Genomic DNA, 19,630 nt, shown 5'->3' with positions numbered 1-19,630 from the left:
ATACTGAGAATATTGATGTTTAAATTTAAATTTAAAAATGTATTTAGAGTAATTTGTTTAAAAAAAAATCGTACAAATACAACATTATTATTAATTTAATCCTTTTTTTATTAATTTTTGGATCATTAATCATTTTTTTTCCTTATGTCATCCATCTGTACTGGAATGTACTTTGTAAATATAAATAAAATAATTGATATTTCTCCTATACAAATGTTTTTTTATTGAAGTGTCTTTTCTGTAGTATTTAAATACTTTGTGTTATGAATTTTAAATTATTTCTTAATGTTTTCATAATTTTAAAAATAATGAAATACTTAATGTTATGTACCTTTTTTTTGTATTTTTTTTTTTTTTAATTTTAATAAATATATTATTATACTTTCGAGTTATTTAATTATTAATAATTATATATAATTGTCAATTGTCAATTGGGTACAAACAAAATAAAAAATTCTTGATGAAGACAATGAATAGTGGTTGTTAAATTATTGAATCATAATTCAATTATCATATTTGTTAAATCTAGGATTCAATTTATTTTATGACATTACTCTTACAATAATTATAATTCAGCTCTGTGCGAGTATAGAGCATTAGTGCATGTAAATGTACAGTTTTTCTTTAATTATTTATGTGACATACTAGATACTAAATGATTTATACATCGTTGTCTCTGTACTCTGTCGTGTATTTTATCTCTACAAACTTTATCACACATCTAAAATACATTAAAAGACGCCACGCGACTATGCGAGCTCGGAGCAGGCTATAAAGCTGTGAACTATCGTAGTAGACAGATACAGACTGCAGTTCGCATAGTTAGTTAAAAAAAAAAAAAAAAATAACAATAGTTTCATTTAACTTAATAAAATATAAATAAATGTATTTATAAAGTTTAAGATAAAATTCAACATTTATGCTTACGAAAATACTACGGAAATAACTGAGAAGTCCACAACAGGACACTAATAATAATTAACATCAAAATAATTTAAAAAAATTTGAATATCTTATTATACTACGTATAATTATATTATATGATAATAAGACATGATTTAAATAAAAAAATTTAACTTATAACTATAAGTTTAAAACTTTTCTAAATGTTTTTTCTTTGTTTCATTAATTTGTATTTATTTCGTTTTTTGTTTCTCTGTTCCGTATTTTGAAGACGTCTTACTTATTTCAGAAACACTCATCAATTTGGATAAGACTACATAAACTGTAAATAAAATATTTTGAATTATATCTACTGATAAAATATTCACTACATTTTATGATATATTTGTTTGAATATTAAACTTACGTAAGCTAATTGGTACCACCATCAGTACTATATGAAGTAAATTTCCCGAAATCAATATGTTAAATGCAAAATAGAAAAACGGTATTAAAATCAAGATTGACCAAATAACCATGTTTAGAAGACTATAATAACGATATGGTGGAACAAATTTCTCCAGCGGCTTTACACCACTTTCTTTAAACCAATCTCCTGTGTTTAAGAAGCTGATCATCATTTTATCTTGTTGATTAAATATGTTTAAAACTAATTATTTATAATATGAAAATTGCAAAAATAGTTAAAAGAATTACCAATCTATTCAAAAAATATATATTTTATTTTAATTTAATTTTATAATTAATTACTTTTAATATTTATTATTTAATTCTTAATAATAATATAACTATATGTGATATTACAATGTTTAAACATACTCATCGGGTACTTTAATCAATTTTAAATAATTATTTTTTTATACAATATACCCAAATATATAATGAGTAATGTGATATAAGACAATAGGGCATATCACATAGGTTAGAATATATGTTTCAGATTACCTAGAACGCGTTTAATTAGTTATGAATAGGTTAATATACCTATTATTATATTATTGTCTTATTGTTATAAATTAATTTTGAAAACGAATATATAATATACATTCTTTATTTTTATAAAACGCTGTTCAAGTTATTTTTATTTAAGTGATTTTTAAAGTTAAAAGTAATTTAAAGATGATTTATTTTATTTTATTTATTTATTTTTTTTATTCATGGTACAGCTTCAACTGATAAGGTTATTAGCTTGCAACAAAAATCAAGTATTTAGTACATAATAAAGTATAGTTATACAATGGGTTCTTAAATTAGATTATACATATAAATTTGTTTTAAAAATGTGATTATTTTGTTGGTGTTGTCATGGGTTGGGCTGAGGGCTTCGTTATTTTATTTTATTTTGGACATCAGACATAAATGGCTTATGTGGAATTAAACATTGATTATTTCAATTTTAAATCTATTGAATAAAGTAGATTTAGGTATATGATGTAAATGTGTATTCGGTAATTTAAACTAACAAATTTAGAGCATTCATATTATTTATTTTAAGTTTACCTAACCAATAACCCTAAGTTATTTTTAATTGAAGATGTTAGGAATTATTTCCGAAAACCAAGCAGATAATGTATAAGATATTAAATATTACTTTTTTTTCGTACATGTCGTACATCCATTTTTCACTTTCTTTGTCACCTTCTGGAACTTGTTCAATAGGTATTCTTTCCATGTATACATGTGCTTCTAATCGTTGACCATTTAACAATGCTTTCATCGATGGTTTTTGTTCTCTGCATTAACGAAAGTTATATTGAAAAAACTATGTTAGAATAAAAGTTATCGGCGGAAAAAATACTAAAATTAGGTATAGATCGCTGTTGGTAGCCGTATAAATACTACAGATGATTAAATATTAGCTAAAACGTATTTAGTTATAATGTTACGTACCCTTTAAAAGCAATTTGAACATTATAGACGGCTGGTAAATTATGTCTAAAATGAGGCAATCCAATACTAAAACCTTTAGTCCTCGGCAGTAAGTGTTCTTTTAACTCCGGTAGACCTTTTGTTCGAGCAAACTTAATGCTAGCTTCTTGTTTTTCTTTTGTGAATCTGGTACCTTCTGCGTATAACAACATCTGCCCGAAAATTTAGAAATACAACATTAAAATATTATAATAAGTACCTATAGAAGATACATTTTTATTGAATTTAAAAAAATACCGTGACTGGGTTTTCATATTCGAACAATGTTTTGAGCTTAGTTTCGATTGTGTACTTATCTTTTACCAAGTCTCTCTGGAGGAATAAAAATTCGCTAAACCACCAAGCCCAACCAATCACAGGCATGTACTTGAGACTATTTTTCGCGAAGGCTTTGCAGTTCTTGTTAAACAATGCAATAATTTTAAAACATATTTAATTAATCGTTAGTTCTTAATCTAACTAAAAATCAGTAGTAACTAGTAGGTATCAAAAAAAAAAAAAAATTACTCCGAGAATGCCTCCAATTCGATCATGAATGACCCAAGCAGTTAGCCAGTCAATTTCATACTTGTGGTTAATAATGAATATTGCGTGTTCTTTGCCAAAAAACTTGTAATCTTCTTTATCTACATAAAAGTAATATTGTACACCAGCCCACCATTCAGATATGAAAACGAGTTCTATAATAAAAAGAAAAATATTAATACAAATGTGACTTTAAACATTTATATTTTTTTTATATAATACACATATATATTATATTGAGATTACAAATCATCTATTTTTAATCAAACCACTAAACCTGCTTGTATTATATTCAATTAAATATTAAAATATGTAAATATGTTATAGTCTTTTTGTTAACCTTTTTTTTTCAAGACATTTACAATTTGTACACACAAATAACACAATAATTAAGTGAATTAACTTTTAAACTACACTTAAAAAATGTGTGGGACAATAAAACAATACTACTTCCAATATTTGAACTATTAAAAATTTAATTTATTTTGGAAAAATTTTAAATCAATTTGTAGTAAATTTTGAAGATTGCTTAAGTATAAGTATGTACATACATTTATTATTTTATCAAAATGAACTTATATTATCATTATTAAAACAATTAAGCAAAGTATACCTGAGTAAATAATGTATGCAAAAAAGTAGTTAATTTTTCTGAAAAGTTCTTTATGTAATGGCCATAAGATTATAAAAAATAATAATTGAAACAAGTTGACAGTAAGGCCAGACACTAAAAACACCAGTGTGATTAATATGTGTGTCACTGGAGACGACTTTATGAATGACATATTATTTAATTTCTTTGTTCATTAAGTGTTCAAAAATTAAGTATCAAAATCAAATAATTTTAATTTTGAACAACATTGAGGAATTAAATTGATGCTGGAAGTGATTTAAACTAAAAAGTACTTATTTAAAGAAGAACCGTGACTACTCATGAATTGAATGATCAAAAAATTAAGATGGAGACAATCATATGCGTAATGTTCAAGTAGCAAATAGACACTAAGGGGTTAATCAAATCCATAATGTACCTTAAGGTTTTATCATATACAAGGTTATGCAAGGTTATTGATTTCATCCGATGATGAATGTTTATTAATATTAGTAATAAAATATGCACTTTGTACTTCATAATCACAAAATATATTTAAATTAAATCGTTTAACTGTATAATGTATATATACACACAGCTTAGACACATTTCTAATTTATTTTGTTTTTTTTGTTTATTATTATTATTAGATGTGTACTGCTGAATTTCGTATAAGTTACAAAATATATTGATTTATACTCCAATATAGAATATTTTGATTGATATTTAATTAAAATTACGACAAATCAATTAAGCGGGTATTGCTTATTCGCCTAAATATTATTGTAGTTAAAGTTTTTATATTTTAATTTGTATCTAAAGACTACAATCTATTTTATGTTAAAATCTATAATAAGTTATGAATCTATAATATTTATAGGATTTTTTTAAATTTAAAATTGCTTTAAAAAATAAATGATTTTTTTTTGTGATTTAATTATTTGATAATAATGGTACCTACTATTTGTGTTTACATATTTATTTTCTTATAAACTAAATAAATCTTTACATTTTTATTTTGATTATGCAAATTTATTTAAAAAAATTAAAATTTTTTATTGGTTCTTTAAATACATTGTTCTTAAATATTTTATTTAATATTGTAATAATAAGTTTAATATTATATTATTTGATATGGCGAAAGGCACTTACGCCTTACATTTGTATACTAATTTCCCAATTTTAAAATATTAAATTTTTAATTTGAATAAATGAATAATAATTATTATTTATTATAGCTATTTTATTTATACTAGTATAAATAATTTATAACTATCCTTATATTTTAAATTTTAAGTCATGCATAAATTAACTGTACTTGAGTTTTATTAATTATGAAGCATTAGTTCAAATTAATTATTATAAATAAATTCTTAAATAATTAACATAACTTTACTTTGAAAATTAATTTTCATTTGTAAAAAATTTTTTATAAATAATTGGTAATAAACGTATATCTGCATATAGAATAGTATGATTAATTTTATATTACTGATACTAAATAATCAAGGCGGCATCGAGCCATCTGCATGATTGATTATGTTATAAATGTAATAAACATAATAATATATACTGCAATAATTTTTTTTTTTTAATTTTTAGGTGACTTTTTTTATTGTCTACCTGCTGTGAATACCTATCAAAAAAATCACTTCTATATTCAATGTTGATCTATATTCTATATCTATATAGAAACAATTTAGAACTGTACATATTTAAAAATTTGCTTCTATTCATATGTAACTTTTATTATTGGCCGGAAAATGTTATAACCTTATATCTAAATCGTGCAGAATATTGAAACTCTATTATGCGGAATTTTCTTTATTTATTTAAACACATGGAAACCTGTTTAAAATAGAAGTTTTTATCGGCCCCGTGCAATTCTGAAAAGGACAGGTTTTACTGTAGGTACCCATATTTTTTTTCCTGATAACTTCGTGAAAATGGCGAGGGCTTGGTGCAATGTAATCAATTTTAAGTCAATGTATTGCTGAATTATATTTAATTTTGTAGTTGTAATACAAGGATTCACCAGCAAATAAGGAAAAAAACCGATACCAACTTGGAAAACTTAATAACTGACTATGTTAATAGGATACTCGCACGAATAAAATATTTGAAGAAGAAAGTTTATTTCAAATTTTTATCTTAACAAATTTAAATTTCAAATTATTATTTAAGTATTTAATTCTATAAACGAACGGTGTACTTCCACTTCAATGATCATTAATACATAATTTTAATCGTGCCTACTTTATTTTTAAGTTTATAGTCCTAAGCTCGGAAAATTGGAAGGGAAATTGTGCTTACTTGGTCACCTTAGGCCCGGATTAGAACTAAAAAAAAAACCGGGAACCAAGTCGATCAGTAGTTGGATGCATCAAAAATTTAAACAGGAACCAATTCAACTGGGACAGTTGGGTGATATTATTATGCGCCAATTTTATTACAGGTAATTTGTGCTACCAATATAGGTTCATTTAAATGTGTATATAATTTACACTATACTTTCAACTTCAATTAATAGAATTTACTATAATACTGACCCGTGCCCAATTTAATATTTTTGTGTTCTACTCATAATAAGTAGACTAAATAGAGACAAAGTCGACTACTATCTAGTATAAATATTATTAATTAGCCCGATATTATAATCATGTGTGTATTTAAATTTTACATCTCAGTACCTAATGAATAAAAATAATGGTAAAATTATTATAAGTACCAGAGTTGTGGTGTATTTAGGCTGGGACCCTTAAGTAATAAGTCAAAGTTGGGAGGCCACAAGATCTAAACCATTACATAAAAAAAAAAAATATATTAAATATAATATTTAAATAATATTTACATTGAAAATAATTTGATTATAAAAAATACAAAAGAACATTGTACAGTGACTGCGTATTTAGACTAAACGTCATTAGTTAAAAAATTTTAGAAGCTGAACAAATTTTAAAAATCTTGAAAATTTCAACTTTGTTTTAACGTTAGTAATTGTAAGCGCTATACTATAGCTAAGAACAGTAGATGGTGTCTAACAATTGTTACAACAAAGTGATATTGATCTTCATACAGCTACACGACTTCTACAAACATTAACGGGTGAATTAAAAATTATAGGAGACAATTTTTTTGAATATTTTACAGAAGCTACAAATCTTTCAAGAAAATAGAGCATAGCACCCAGTGCCATATCCATAGGGGGGGGGGGGTGCAAAAGGTGCGTATACACCGGACGCCATGACCACTAAGGCGCCAAAGCTTTTTTATATTACTGAAAGATGAAAGTTAACCATATTAATTTATATTGTTTAATGGTTTCAATATAATTACATCATCCTGATCAACGGTGTCGATTCATTATTTTGACTGGTGATGAAAATGATGAAATAACGTTTTGAAATCTATTGTAGGAAATTATGTAAAAATACATATTTATGTATGGATATAATTGGTTTTTATTTTTATCCCAAAACAACGACGTCGTTGATCGTCAATAACAATAATATACTATAAATATATGTATACTGCATTATTATTGTTATTTTATATAATTAATTTAATAACAGAATGTCGACTGGAACAAATTGTTCGATTTTATTTTTAACTCATCTATGATAGTGTTAATATCATTCATTGCATAAATAAGTACTAAATTATTTTTTAATAGCATTTATTTGAAGATAAGTTATTTTGTATGCAATCGAACAAATGTGATTTGTAAATAAATCATACCGGTTTAGTATGATAGGTAGGTACTTATCTATCAATATTTTTCATTTTGCGTATAAAGTTTGAATATTATATTACTAACCTTAAGTTAGAAACGTGGAAAAGAAGGTAAATCTAACGAATCTCTCTCCCCTATTCTTATGTTATCTCTTTATAGGTATAAACATACTTGGTAGATGGGATAAGGGTGCTTAAAATGATTCTTGGCAACTGGGTACTGATAATGCTAGGCACGGCACTAATAGCACCAACATTTAAAAATCAAAGACAAGATAAAAAAAATTTTTTATACAGATTTGTGAAGACCAAAGGTTAGAATCGTCTGAAAAAATTTGAAATTTAAATATTTAATACAACACTTGATCGTAGTATTATCAAAGTGAAACGAAGATTTCAAAGTTTTAATTACGTATCTCACTTCTTTAAATCCTTACAACCGATTTCATTAATTAAATTGAACGTTGAAGAATTATACAAGTCAGCAGAAACACTAAAAAAAAAAGTAGGACCTAGATATTCTCCATATTTTGTTCATCTGATACTATGTATCTTTATAATCATGTTTTAAAGACATAATATCGATCAAATTAAAGACAATAAAAGAAATTTATTGCAAAAATGTTATTTATTGAACATACTCCTTTTACAACGACATACCCTGATGTATGCATTGATTTTATTTTATAATTAATGTTAACTTTTACTGTTGTAGCAGCAGAGCGATCAGTCTCAAAATAAAAATTAATAAAAAATTAATATTTAAAAAGTACGATGTCAGAGGAACGATTGAATACCTCTACTACCTAGTTTATTAATTATTTCCACTGAAAATAAGTGGACGCAACAATTACATTTGAATGAAGTCATTGACAAATTTGCTAAAGTGAAGACTAGGAAAGTTAATTTTTAATTATTTTGTGTAATATAACACTTTATACTTTAATGCCATTGTTTTTATAAATTTATAAGCAGTAAAATAATACAGGTACCAATAATACATGCATTTTTTTTCCTCATCGAATCACTGTTTAATTTTCTCGTTAAAGAGGGCCTCTAACTATTATAGGCTTCAGGGCCACCAAGTTTCACGCTACATCACTGTACCAGAGACAAAGATTTGTTATTATTTTCAAGTTGTAAGTATTGTAAAGTTCATGAATCTAAAAAACTGTTCAATATGATGGCATTGTTCGGCCTTGTACCAACTATCGGAGTTTGAATTGTAAAAGTGTATGCATTAATTGCATACATCTTTAGAAAATATTGTATAAATAGTTGAAATTGTAAATAGACATAACAAGCATGATCAACCAAGTATAGATAGAAAAAAATATTCGAATGAATATAAGAGAAATCTATGGAAAATTTGTTTAGTAAATCAAATAAAATATTATGTATAGAAATTTCTGAAAATAATAAATATATCTAATTTACAAACCGTAACTACCGTCTACCGATGATATCACTTGTTTGATAAAATATTTATAATGCCCGGAGAAAAATTGTGTCCTTGTTATTAAAAACAATATAAAAAAACTGCAAAAGATTATAAGCAATTTATTAATCGATGATCTAAACCAGGGGTCGGTAACCCGCGGCCTATGGTCTACATGCGACCCGTGTAGCAATTTTATGCGGCCCGCGATAAAAATTTATAATTAGTTTAAAAATGTTACACAACACATAATCTTTATTGATGAAAATTGGGATTTCTCTCGAGAAGTTAGTTGCACAATTTATTATTAAACAAAAATAGATATTATATATAAAAACATTGTACACGTTATCTACGTTTTCTTAAATGTCCGATAATCACATTATTTTTTATTTATTTTTTTCCAATATTATACTATATTTTACTATGTATTTTTTTATTATTATTATAACTTTGTTTGTAGATACCTCGATAGTTAATGTACTAAACAGTGATGTACTTAAATAAATTAAATTTTAAATTACTATAATATTTCATTTAAATAAAATAGAGAGTATTTCAAATTATGGCCCGTGAAAAAATTTATTTTTATTTTTTGGCCCTTGATACCAAAAAGGTTGCCGACCCCTAATCTAAACTGTCATATAAATTATAATAGTATTTTCATATGACACAAATTTAAAAGTTTCACATTAATCTGAGATCATTTCATGGATGGAACTTTTAAATATTGCCTACCACATATTATTTATTTTATTTCTTACATGATTTACGCAATGATAATTATTTACCACTTTTATTTGCATTATTTTCAGACAAAACAATTTCGACGTACATAAATTTAGTTAAAAATATCATAAGGCTGTGTAATGCATGTTAACTTTATCTAAAACCAAATTTAATTATATCTGATTTTAAAGAACCAATTCCTGTAGTATTTAGATAAATGTGGGACGATACTAAAATATTCCATTGTAGATTTCATCTAACTCAATCTTGATATAGAAAAATTTAGAAATTTTACTTATTTAATATATACATCAAAATAATAAAACAAAAGAGAGCAAGTGACTAAACCATATATTTGGATTGCCATTTCTTTCTTCAAATGAGGTCAATGATTGTTTTATTGAAGAATTTATGTCATCGATTCCTAATGACATAAGATTTTAAAAATCTGTGGATTATTTAATTGATACGTATACCAGTGCAGAAGCTAAATTTTTGCCAATAATTCTCGCTACAAACATTGGAATCATTGGATCACTCTAGCTCTCACTACAAATTATTGCGAATTATATTCTTCACGATTCAATTCCGAGTTCTATCACCCACATCCTCCTATTAGTCCTATTTACTATTTCTTAGATGTATTGAAACATAAACTTTGATTACAGTTAAAATTATACATCTCAAAAAACAGAATTCTACTTTAAATAAAAATTGGTTAGAAAACTTTCAACAAATTTATGAAGACTACAGACAAAAGAAAAATTAGTAGAAAAAGCTTAGTTTCGTCTTTAGGTTACAAGTATAAAAAAGGAAGTAAGCTAGATATTATAAGTTTTATTTAATAATTTATTAAATAATAAATAATTATTATAATATTACTGATTTTTATTTATTTCTATATTAACTGATATTTTACTTATTTAAATACTCAATGTATTAAATAAAGCACGTGTTTTTAGTTATTTTTAAGTGACATAAATTATAATTTTAATAAGGTGAAAATAACGCTAAATACAATTTTTGTAAATACTCGTACAATATGGTGTAAATTACATATGTATTTATTTAATTTATTTTTTTGATTGTTTTTGGCGTAAATTACACATGTCCATTCAACTATAGCGCGATTCCATTAGATGACATAAACGTCACCTTTAAATATGTCACAACTTAATATAGCCAATATAGGTTAGGTATAATAGATAGTAAGTACGTTTGGATATAAGTTATTTTATTATGTTACACCTACATGATATTTAATTTTTCAGCTATTAGTAGAATTTATTTATACATAGCTTTGTAGTTTGTATTTATTACTTATCTATATTTACAAAAATACTTTCAATTTTCAATATATATTAAATAGTTACAGTCCAACTACTTACCTATAAATGTATATAGTGTTTTATTCAAACTTGTATACGTAGTGAATGTTTATATGTTTATATAATCATAGAGTAGAAAGAAATCTAACTATGTATATTACTTTTTTATTTTAGGTATATTATTATAAATTATTATTATCATAAAATTATTATGCATATGAATAATGTACACTATACATTTTTAAATCTAAAAAACTATCATATTTGCGGAATTAATGACTCGATACTGCAAGATTTTATAGTTATATGCCCAGGATTGTCATTTTTGTATTAATAATAGTTTTATGAACAATCGCGCTTTATTATGAAATGAGATAAAAAATATATTCTAAGATAGCATTATATTTATTTTATATTTAAATAGATAATACAACTCGTAAAATAATAAACAACAATAGAAAAAAATCATATTTAGTAGTTATCAAAGACTTAATTGTTAAGCTACTGATAAAAGTGTTAATATAGAATGTAAAATAGAGTATCATTATTCATTATAAATAATATCATAATTATTCATATACAATCATATACATTCATACAACCAGACAACCATAAAATAGGCATAACTATATAATACTTAAATATTATATTAACATACGATGAGTACCTAGTAAAATATGTGATTTATATGCAGACACACCCGATTGAAGAAAACCATGTATACCTATTTGCTTTAGCAATTGAAAGGGGGTTTTCAATAAATTTAGCTTTTGTTATTTATCGCTGTGTAAATGTGACATACCCAAAAAGGAACACAAATCAAAATTTTTTGTTTATAAAACTTAGAGTATTCGAAGTTTTAAATGTAAACATCCGGTTTAAATTCCTTAAATAATTTTACACGGGTGTATATAACAATGTTTATAGGTACCTAACCTTAACTATAACCTATTGTTGGTTAATTATATTTAAAAAAAAAATTATTTCTTACGAATTTAAAATGTATTAAGTAATAGCGTATTATGAATTAACTAGATAGGGCCAAGTAATGTTTTTTTTAAAAAAAAAAACGTATGAATATTAGATACGAGTATTTATAGATAACGTAAACAATGTTTACATTTAATATAATATGACCAAAAAGTTCTTTATCCTTCTTAGTATCTCCATGCAAATCAATACATTTCAATGCAATTTTTTTTTAACAGAAATATGTAAGAAAACTGATTTTGAAACGTATAAGTTTCAACATTTTTCAAGATGGTAATTTTTTGATTATATTTATTACAACAGTTTAAATAAAAAATATTGAAATCCAGTTAAAATCGATTAAACTAAGATGAGTTAAGTTTTTGATTTCATAAGAATAATAATATAATCAACAAAACACGAATATTTTATTCAATACTTATTTGAATGACGATTTTTTTTTCTATGAAAATCTATAAATATTTAATAATAATTAGAGTGAAGCTTAATTGGTTGGAGTTTTCAACAAAGATTAAAATTATAGGTAAATAATTACGATTAAAAAATAATATTTTCATTAATTAAAGAAAAATTAATTTCAATTCATATAAAACAAAAATAATTTACATTTTTTTTATTATTATTATTATTAATGAGAGTGACCTTTATTGTTTGTAATATAGAATTTAAGTTTATCAACTTTAAGTGCTCATAATATTTATTATTTTCTAATGTCTTAGGTATGATATTTTTAATATTTTGTTTAATTTTATAATGGAGATCAAATAATGAATATATGGGTGCACCGTATACACAAAATGTTTGAAATAACTATTAAAAAAAATCCATTGATATCAAGTTGAGGGTCTGTGTGGTTTAAGTACTGGATCATTAGGATATCTTGGGAGATGGTAAACTGCGGCAAAATTTACCTTTTTCTAAAAGTCGATATGTAAACTGCGGCAAAAAAATAATTAAGATTATACAAACTGCGACAAAACCGATAAGGTACATCATACAAACTGCGACAATTAATTTTATATACTTATACACGTTTATTGTTTAATTAGGTATAATACGTATTACGTGTTATGACAGCTATTAGTATCTCTTAGAGTATTAGTTGTAAAAATAAAGAAAAACCAATTTTTAAAATTGAAAAATATATTATTATTAAAAATTAGATCGTAATGATTGTATAATCAAAAAACCAATTTTAAAATTAAAAAATATTATTACTATATTAAAAATTATTTAAAAAAATCGTATAATCAAAAAAAAAAAAAAAATAAATAAATAAATAATAATACAATAGGTATCTAATTAAATTGCCGCAGTTTGTATGATGTATCTTATCGGTTTTGTGGCAGATTATATAATCTTAATTTTTTTTTTTGCCGCAGTTTACATATCGACTTTTTGAAAAAGGTAAATTTTGCCGCAGTTTACATACAGTCGATATCTTGTACCCGTCCATCTCTCCGTAAGTGCTCATCTAGATAATATAACCTCTTGCGACATAGAAATTATAATTCGGGGCACCGTTTTGAATAAAAATTAGACTCTATACCTAATCTATTTAATATATTGAGAAATTATTGGCTTTTCTCGTTCTTCTAACAAATTTCTACTAATGTTCACTGTTTAAACTTTAAATTACCTACCTTTGATAAAAAAAATTAACCCATTCTAAATATTTTAGTCCAAACATTTAATTTTTCAATATTTTGAGTAGGTATGGAATTTAATAGTTTTGTGTAGGTTTTTGTTTAATCAATGTACGGTATATATTAGCTTGTCATTGTATTACAAAAACATATTTTGTCGAAAAAATTAATTTTTCTCCAAATATTAAATCCTGGCCTATTCTTGTATTCTATATATACATAGTGTATCCGTTCACCAATTTATAAATGTCTTTCATTATCGTCAGAATTAAACATTGAAACTGTTTAACATAAAGGTCATAAAGTATGTTTTAAAAAATAAGAAATTATAAATTAATTATTAAAAAGTTGTTAACATTGTAGTAAATACTAATTACAAATATCTTTAAATTTACAAATTGTAAGCTGTTGTAGAGTAAGCATTATCGTAAATTTCCAGGAATATCAAAAGCTGTGAAAAATGATAAATTATTTCAGTTAGGAATTATCTAATATTTTTGATATTATAGAGTTAGATTTAATACATTAAAAAATCTCACAATATATTTTTAAGCCCTGAAACCCTGTACACTTATTAAAACACCTACCTAAAAAATATCCTGGCTACGCGTCTCTTTATAGCTACTTATCTAATACTAATGTCAAATGTTTAGAATATTTATATACGTTGGTATAGCCATGTATAGACACGAATGTACGATACGCTAATCCACTTCCAATAATACACTAAATAGGTGTAATAACGTAATATAATAAATTTTATAAGCCATTAAAAAACATAATAACGACATTGTTGTTCGCCCGTGTTCGTGCACAGAACAAAAGAAAAAAACAATTTATTAAATGACTTAAATAAAACAAAAGCGAAAAGTCACTGCGGTAAATGAATAGATGATGCCTATATATATATGTGTGTGTGTGTGTGTATCTATATAGGTAGGTACTGCAGACACAATAAATTGTAATAAATAATAATTGCAGCTACCTATAGAGCCGCATTGTCGGCTTATTGCGTCGACAGACCGACCGGCGACGGTGAATAATTTAACAATAGTTGGCCTTAGGACAAATATATACATTGGATCAGATGGCAGAACGGGAGGACCAATTAAATAGTTAATACAAAAAATACACAATTTAGTGTACGACAATATTATTATTATAGTAGTGATTCGTAGCACGGTCGCATGGACTACAATCACCACAATAATAGTCAATACCGGATTATTAGTTATTACCACAAGACACACCGGGAACAGAGAACAGAGTCTGTTCAACAGACTCAAACGGAGTAACAGTCAACAGACCACGACGTATTATTTTGTTATTACTTATTATCAATTCTGTGCCAACCGTTCTATAAAACCGCAGTCCGACGGCGGTACGCAGACGCGTCAGTTCAGTTCAGTACCACTGTTGCGGAATCCATTCTCCGACCGCGTACTATCACCGATTGTTGATAACGCGCTTTGAATTTCTGATTAAGAAAAACCAAGACGTCCCGAGCTCTCGACCGACAGTCAAGTGACGACGTTCTGCCTTTTGCCTCACTCGATTCTGCAGTACTGAATAAACGACCGCAGTCCGCGATATTCCTGTTTCGCCACCTTGCAATTTTTATAGCCGCCCACACTGTCTCCGAGCACAATACGAAATACAATAATAGATCGTCCGAAAATGGTGGTGAAAGTGTACATGTCCGGCATATCGGGTAACAAGGAGGTAAGTCGCGTGCGCGGACGTTCCGCCGATGTCTTTTTGTACGTTTTGGTCTTTCACACCTTATGCTGTTGCAGGTGAAGAAACGCCAACAGAGGGTCACCATGATATTGGACAGCAAAAGTATATCGTACGATTTGATAGACATCACCGAACCAGGGAAAGAGGACGAGAAGGCGTACATGCAGAACAACAGCAAGACCAAGGATGGTTCAAAAAATGCTCTACCACCCCAGATATTTAACGACGATGTTTACTGCGGGGTTAGTTGATTTTTTTTGTGTGTATCATGCCAAATAAACGCACCCAAAGTTAGTTGTAAAATTGAAATATCACAATATTTAAATGGTTATTTCTACTCGATATCAGACTGACACGGATAACAATATTAAAATTTGTAGCTTTATGATGTATGAAAGTATTTGCTGGTTGATTTGTTTACTAAATATTAGATAGTAATAAATTCTGGAGGAGAAATCTTTATTTACCATATTAGGAAATAATGAATGTTATATTCTGAAATACTTTTCTGCCTTGTCATGTTCTAAATTTTTAGAACTTGGTTCATTATTATTTATTATGTTTCTAATATTTATTTTAGAAATTAACCATTGGTTGAAAATGAAATGAAATTACATTTTATACGACCTAGCTTATTATGAATATATTTACATATAAATTTGTTCTTTAAACTTATCATTTGATAAGATAATGAAATAAATCTTTTATTACTTTTTTAATTTTTCGGATATTTTATTTTAATAAATATTAGTTTTGTATTAAATAAGCAATGATATGTTATACAGGACTATGATGATTTTGATACGGCTAATGAATTGGATGAGTTGGATAAATTTTTTGATATTTCTACTAAAAGTCCTCCTAAAGAATTAAATGGCTCAACTACTGTGGTAAATAATTAAATATTGATATACTTATACTTACCGCATGTTAAAAGCATGACTGGGCAACAGCCAAATTTGTGTCCTATAACATGCAGTCGACTTCTGATTGGTTTTTTAAACTCATCTACCTCCTATTATGGTGGGTGAGGCAGTGAAGGATGTTGTTTTGGATGCATGACTAGTCATGCTCTTAATATACGGCTACGATAGGCGAGTGTTAAATTTATGTTTTACTAATTTCATAATATCTATATTTTCAGGAAAATGTTAAAAATGAAAGTACTAATGAAGTCAATGATTCAAATGATGGGTAAATTCTTAAACATTTTAATTTTATTTTAAGTTAGATACATACTTATTGATTTAAATATTTAAAAAAAAAATTTAATTTTAAATAGTACATAATAGTCCCTTTACTCCACATTACAATTACCTCTTTTTTATTATTAAGTTTCTATTGAATGCATTATAATTACAATTTTTAATATTATCAAAAAATAATATTATACTAGAAATTAATATCTACTTTTCAGTTAGTTATTTAAAAAAAAAATTAAATTTATAGAAAACTAGAAATTAAATTGTGTACTGATTAAATAAATAATTTTAAATTTAAATTAATACCATCTTTAGAACTGTAAAAGAAAATGTAAATGAAGAACAACAAGAACCTTTGACTTCTGATGACGAAGATAGTGATAATGAATCGCTTGACACACAGGTGACAAGCAATTTTTCAAAATAATCATTTATAATACCATTTTAACAAATTTATCCTATTAATTGGATGATCTGTGGATTTTTTTAACATTATTTTTTAATGTTTCACTACAATAATTGATATTGTTAATATTAGCACACAATAATTAATAATTATGCAATAGTATTTGCACTTATTAACACAATTATTTTTTTCTAATGAAATTAACATTTAATATGTGTGTTGATTAATACATAAACTAAAATTGATTTACAACCAGTTGAAGGAAATGGGGTTGTAACATGATTTAAATCAAGAATATTGTGATGGTATATTCTTTTTGAATATTTGTAAATGGTTAATAAGAAACTAGTTTTCTCCTATAAATGTAGCTTTTACTATTTATAGCCTCCTCCAAAAATAGATCCTAATTGTACCTATCCTTTGTAAAACAATAGATTAATAGTTTTTTTAGTGTTAGCTAATTGGAAGAGTTAAGAGTTTGTTAAGTAGGTTTTTCAAAATTAATTTTATTGAAATAAATGTTTTCAAAATTTTTAAATTAAGTTTGAATTACAATAAGTTGATAATTTATGAATAACTCATAAATGTAATGTTTATTACAATACTAGTATTAATTAATTATTTGTTATACTTTGTCTGTTGCTGTAAATTATATTTACTTTGGCTAAGTACTTATAGGTCAAAATATTTGTAATGTTTTATATTATAATTGCATGAATATATTTTTTATTTAATTAACATTGCATTCTTTATTTTCTGAGTTATAAAAATGTATGCTATTTTTTTGTCTAATATTACAACGTTATATTTTGTTTGCATTTTAGAACAAATTGAAAGAAACAACAGGTCCAAATTCCGTCCCACTTCCAGATGAAACAAATGTATTATTGGATATCCCAGAAACTAAAAAAGATTTGTTATCAGAAACCGAAGAAGAAATTGAAGAGTGAGATTTTTTAGTTACTCAACATTTAATAAACAAAAATGTACAAAATTACGATAATTTTTGATTTGCTGCCTTTACTCTAACAAGTTTTTGATTTAATTTAATTTAATTTATTTATTTATCTTTCTTTAACAAAAGTTACTATATTTTTTTAGTTTGAAAATTCAAGTATTAGGCTTATTTTTATTATTATTATTTATGTTCAATACCACTATAATTCCTTAAACAAGTATTCGATGCTTAAAATATTTATGATGTCATTTTTATCCATAACCACATTTTATTTATATATGTAATTATTGGTTCTAATTCATTTATTCATCTTAAGAACAATTTTTAAATGTCAATTGATGTTTAGTGAATAAATACATTATTGTGCTTCATATTATACATTTTATTTTATTATATTTATTTATTTATACAAATACATTTTAAGAAATGTTTTTTTTATACTAATAATGTTTTGTTCAATGTTAAAAAGGTTGTATGAATAATAATATATTTAATTGATGGAGGCAATAATCTAATATTGTCAGTTCAGATTTAATTTGAATTGCTTAAAACCCTTCTATGAATAATAGTTGACTTTAAATTGTATACCTTGTAAACCATTTGGGCATATTGTACATAATAAAATTTATTTATTATTGAGACTATTGATGGATGCTTAATACAATTAACCAGCATTTGACTGTCTTATTATATAACATATTATTTAAAAATTATAATGTTATAGTAATAAATCATTATTATTAATATAATTTTTTGTAACAATTATTTTTAACAATTATGTTGTTGCATGTTGCATTGTAAGTATTTCTGTTTATATAGATTTTAAATGTTTATTCACCTCGTTTAATATTTAAAGTTTTGAGCTTACTAATTTAAATTGTTTTTGCTTTTTAAATAATAGTAAAATTTCAGTAAAATGTGTTCACTGTTTTCAAAAAGATAAGTTACTTGTACAACATATGTTAGGAAAACAGTTAAATTGTTTAATTGTTTTCATTTATTAGTTATTGTTTAAGTATTGTATCCATCTTACAAACATACAATATAAAGATAAAAAAAAACAGTATTTTGAGTTTTAACTTTTATGCAAATTATGAGCATGTATGATACCCAAGTATAAAAATTCTCATAATTAGTTTAAAATTTAAAATAGGTATCTTAACAAACTGATGAGAGATAACAGATATTGTTGTTTAATAATAGGTCAATTTGCTCTAAAATTAAAAATGACAACATAATATCGGTTTTACTTAAAACAAATATGTTTGTAAGACAGAGAACACAAGTGTAGCATCATTGTGATTCAATAATTAAAAAAACTGCTAAGTGAAGCATATTAAGCCTTTTATAATGAATTATGTTATATCTCTTATACAAGTCATTTATCACTTATTAATTTGTTATAAAATAAGAAAACATTTTTTATACATAAAATATTAGTGTATTATTTACTGATCAAATTCTGTAAAATATATTTGATAAAAAATAATCAACTCGGTTTGGAAACTAAAT

General features: G+C 25.2%; 2 protein-coding genes across 3 annotated transcripts; one reads left to right on the top strand and one right to left on the bottom strand.

Moving 5' to 3' along the window:
- Positions 1 to 1,093: 1,093 nt before the first annotated feature.
- Positions 1,094 to 4,359, bottom strand: LOC112592639 (1-acyl-sn-glycerol-3-phosphate acyltransferase delta-like). Its single transcript, XM_025336784.1, has 7 exons — positions 3,971 to 4,359; positions 3,340 to 3,512; positions 3,070 to 3,231; positions 2,794 to 2,984; positions 2,495 to 2,636; positions 1,310 to 1,529; positions 1,094 to 1,225 (listed from the first exon to the last, which is right to left on the bottom strand). Exons 1-7 carry the CDS (start codon positions 4,140 to 4,142, stop codon positions 1,137 to 1,139), a joined length of 1,149 nt encoding a protein of 382 aa, XP_025192569.1. The 5' UTR covers positions 4,143 to 4,359; the 3' UTR covers positions 1,094 to 1,136.
- A 10,501-nt stretch (positions 4,360 to 14,860) lies between these two features.
- On the top strand, positions 14,861 to 18,195 carry LOC112598956 (SH3 domain-binding glutamic acid-rich protein homolog). 2 transcript variants are annotated; one of them, XM_025345635.1, is made up of 6 exons: positions 14,916 to 15,534; positions 15,609 to 15,794; positions 16,338 to 16,442; positions 16,697 to 16,746; positions 17,070 to 17,157; positions 17,985 to 18,195. In XM_025345635.1, exons 1-6 carry the CDS (start codon positions 15,490 to 15,492, stop codon positions 18,108 to 18,110), a joined length of 600 nt encoding a protein of 199 aa, XP_025201420.1. In that variant the 5' UTR covers positions 14,916 to 15,489; the 3' UTR covers positions 18,111 to 18,195. The 2 variants fall into 2 exon arrangements, with proteins under 2 accessions (XP_025201429.1, XP_025201420.1); XM_025345644.1 differs by lacking the exon at positions 16,338 to 16,442 and having other exon boundaries at positions 14,861 to 15,534.
- The last annotated feature ends 1,435 nt before the right edge of the window (positions 18,196 to 19,630 follow it).

Source organism: Melanaphis sacchari, unplaced genomic scaffold (genome assembly GCF_002803265.2).
Source record: "Melanaphis sacchari strain LSU unplaced genomic scaffold, SCAv2.0 Contig0_pilon_pilon, whole genome shotgun sequence".
In the NCBI taxonomy this organism is placed as follows: Eukaryota; Metazoa; Arthropoda; class Insecta; order Hemiptera; family Aphididae; genus Melanaphis; species Melanaphis sacchari.
The sequence above is the reverse complement of the archived record's forward strand: the minus strand, read 5'-3'. Positions and strand labels throughout refer to the sequence as shown.

Bases quoted from the DNA above. Each gene is read 5' to 3' on its own strand.
- LOC112598956 (XM_025345635.1), top strand. From the start codon at position 15,490: ATGGTGGTGAAAGTGTACATGTCCGGCATATCGGGTAACAAGGAG. The intron at 15,795-16,337 runs GTTAGTTGATTT...TATGTTATACAG, and splicing joins ACGACGATGTTTACTGCGGG to GACTATGATGATTTTGATAC. The intron at 16,443-16,696 runs GTAAATAATTAA...CTATATTTTCAG, and splicing joins TAAATGGCTCAACTACTGTG to GAAAATGTTAAAAATGAAAG.
- LOC112592639 (XM_025336784.1), bottom strand. From the start codon at position 4,142: ATGTCATTCATAAAGTCGTCTCCAGTGACACACATATTAATCACACTG. The intron at 3,513-3,970 runs GTATACTTTGCT...TTTTTATTATAG, and splicing joins TGCATACATTATTTACTCAG to AACTCGTTTTCATATCTGAA. The intron at 1,226-1,309 runs GTAAGTTTAATA...TTTTATTTACAG, and splicing joins GGTGGTACCAATTAGCTTAC to TTTATGTAGTCTTATCCAAA.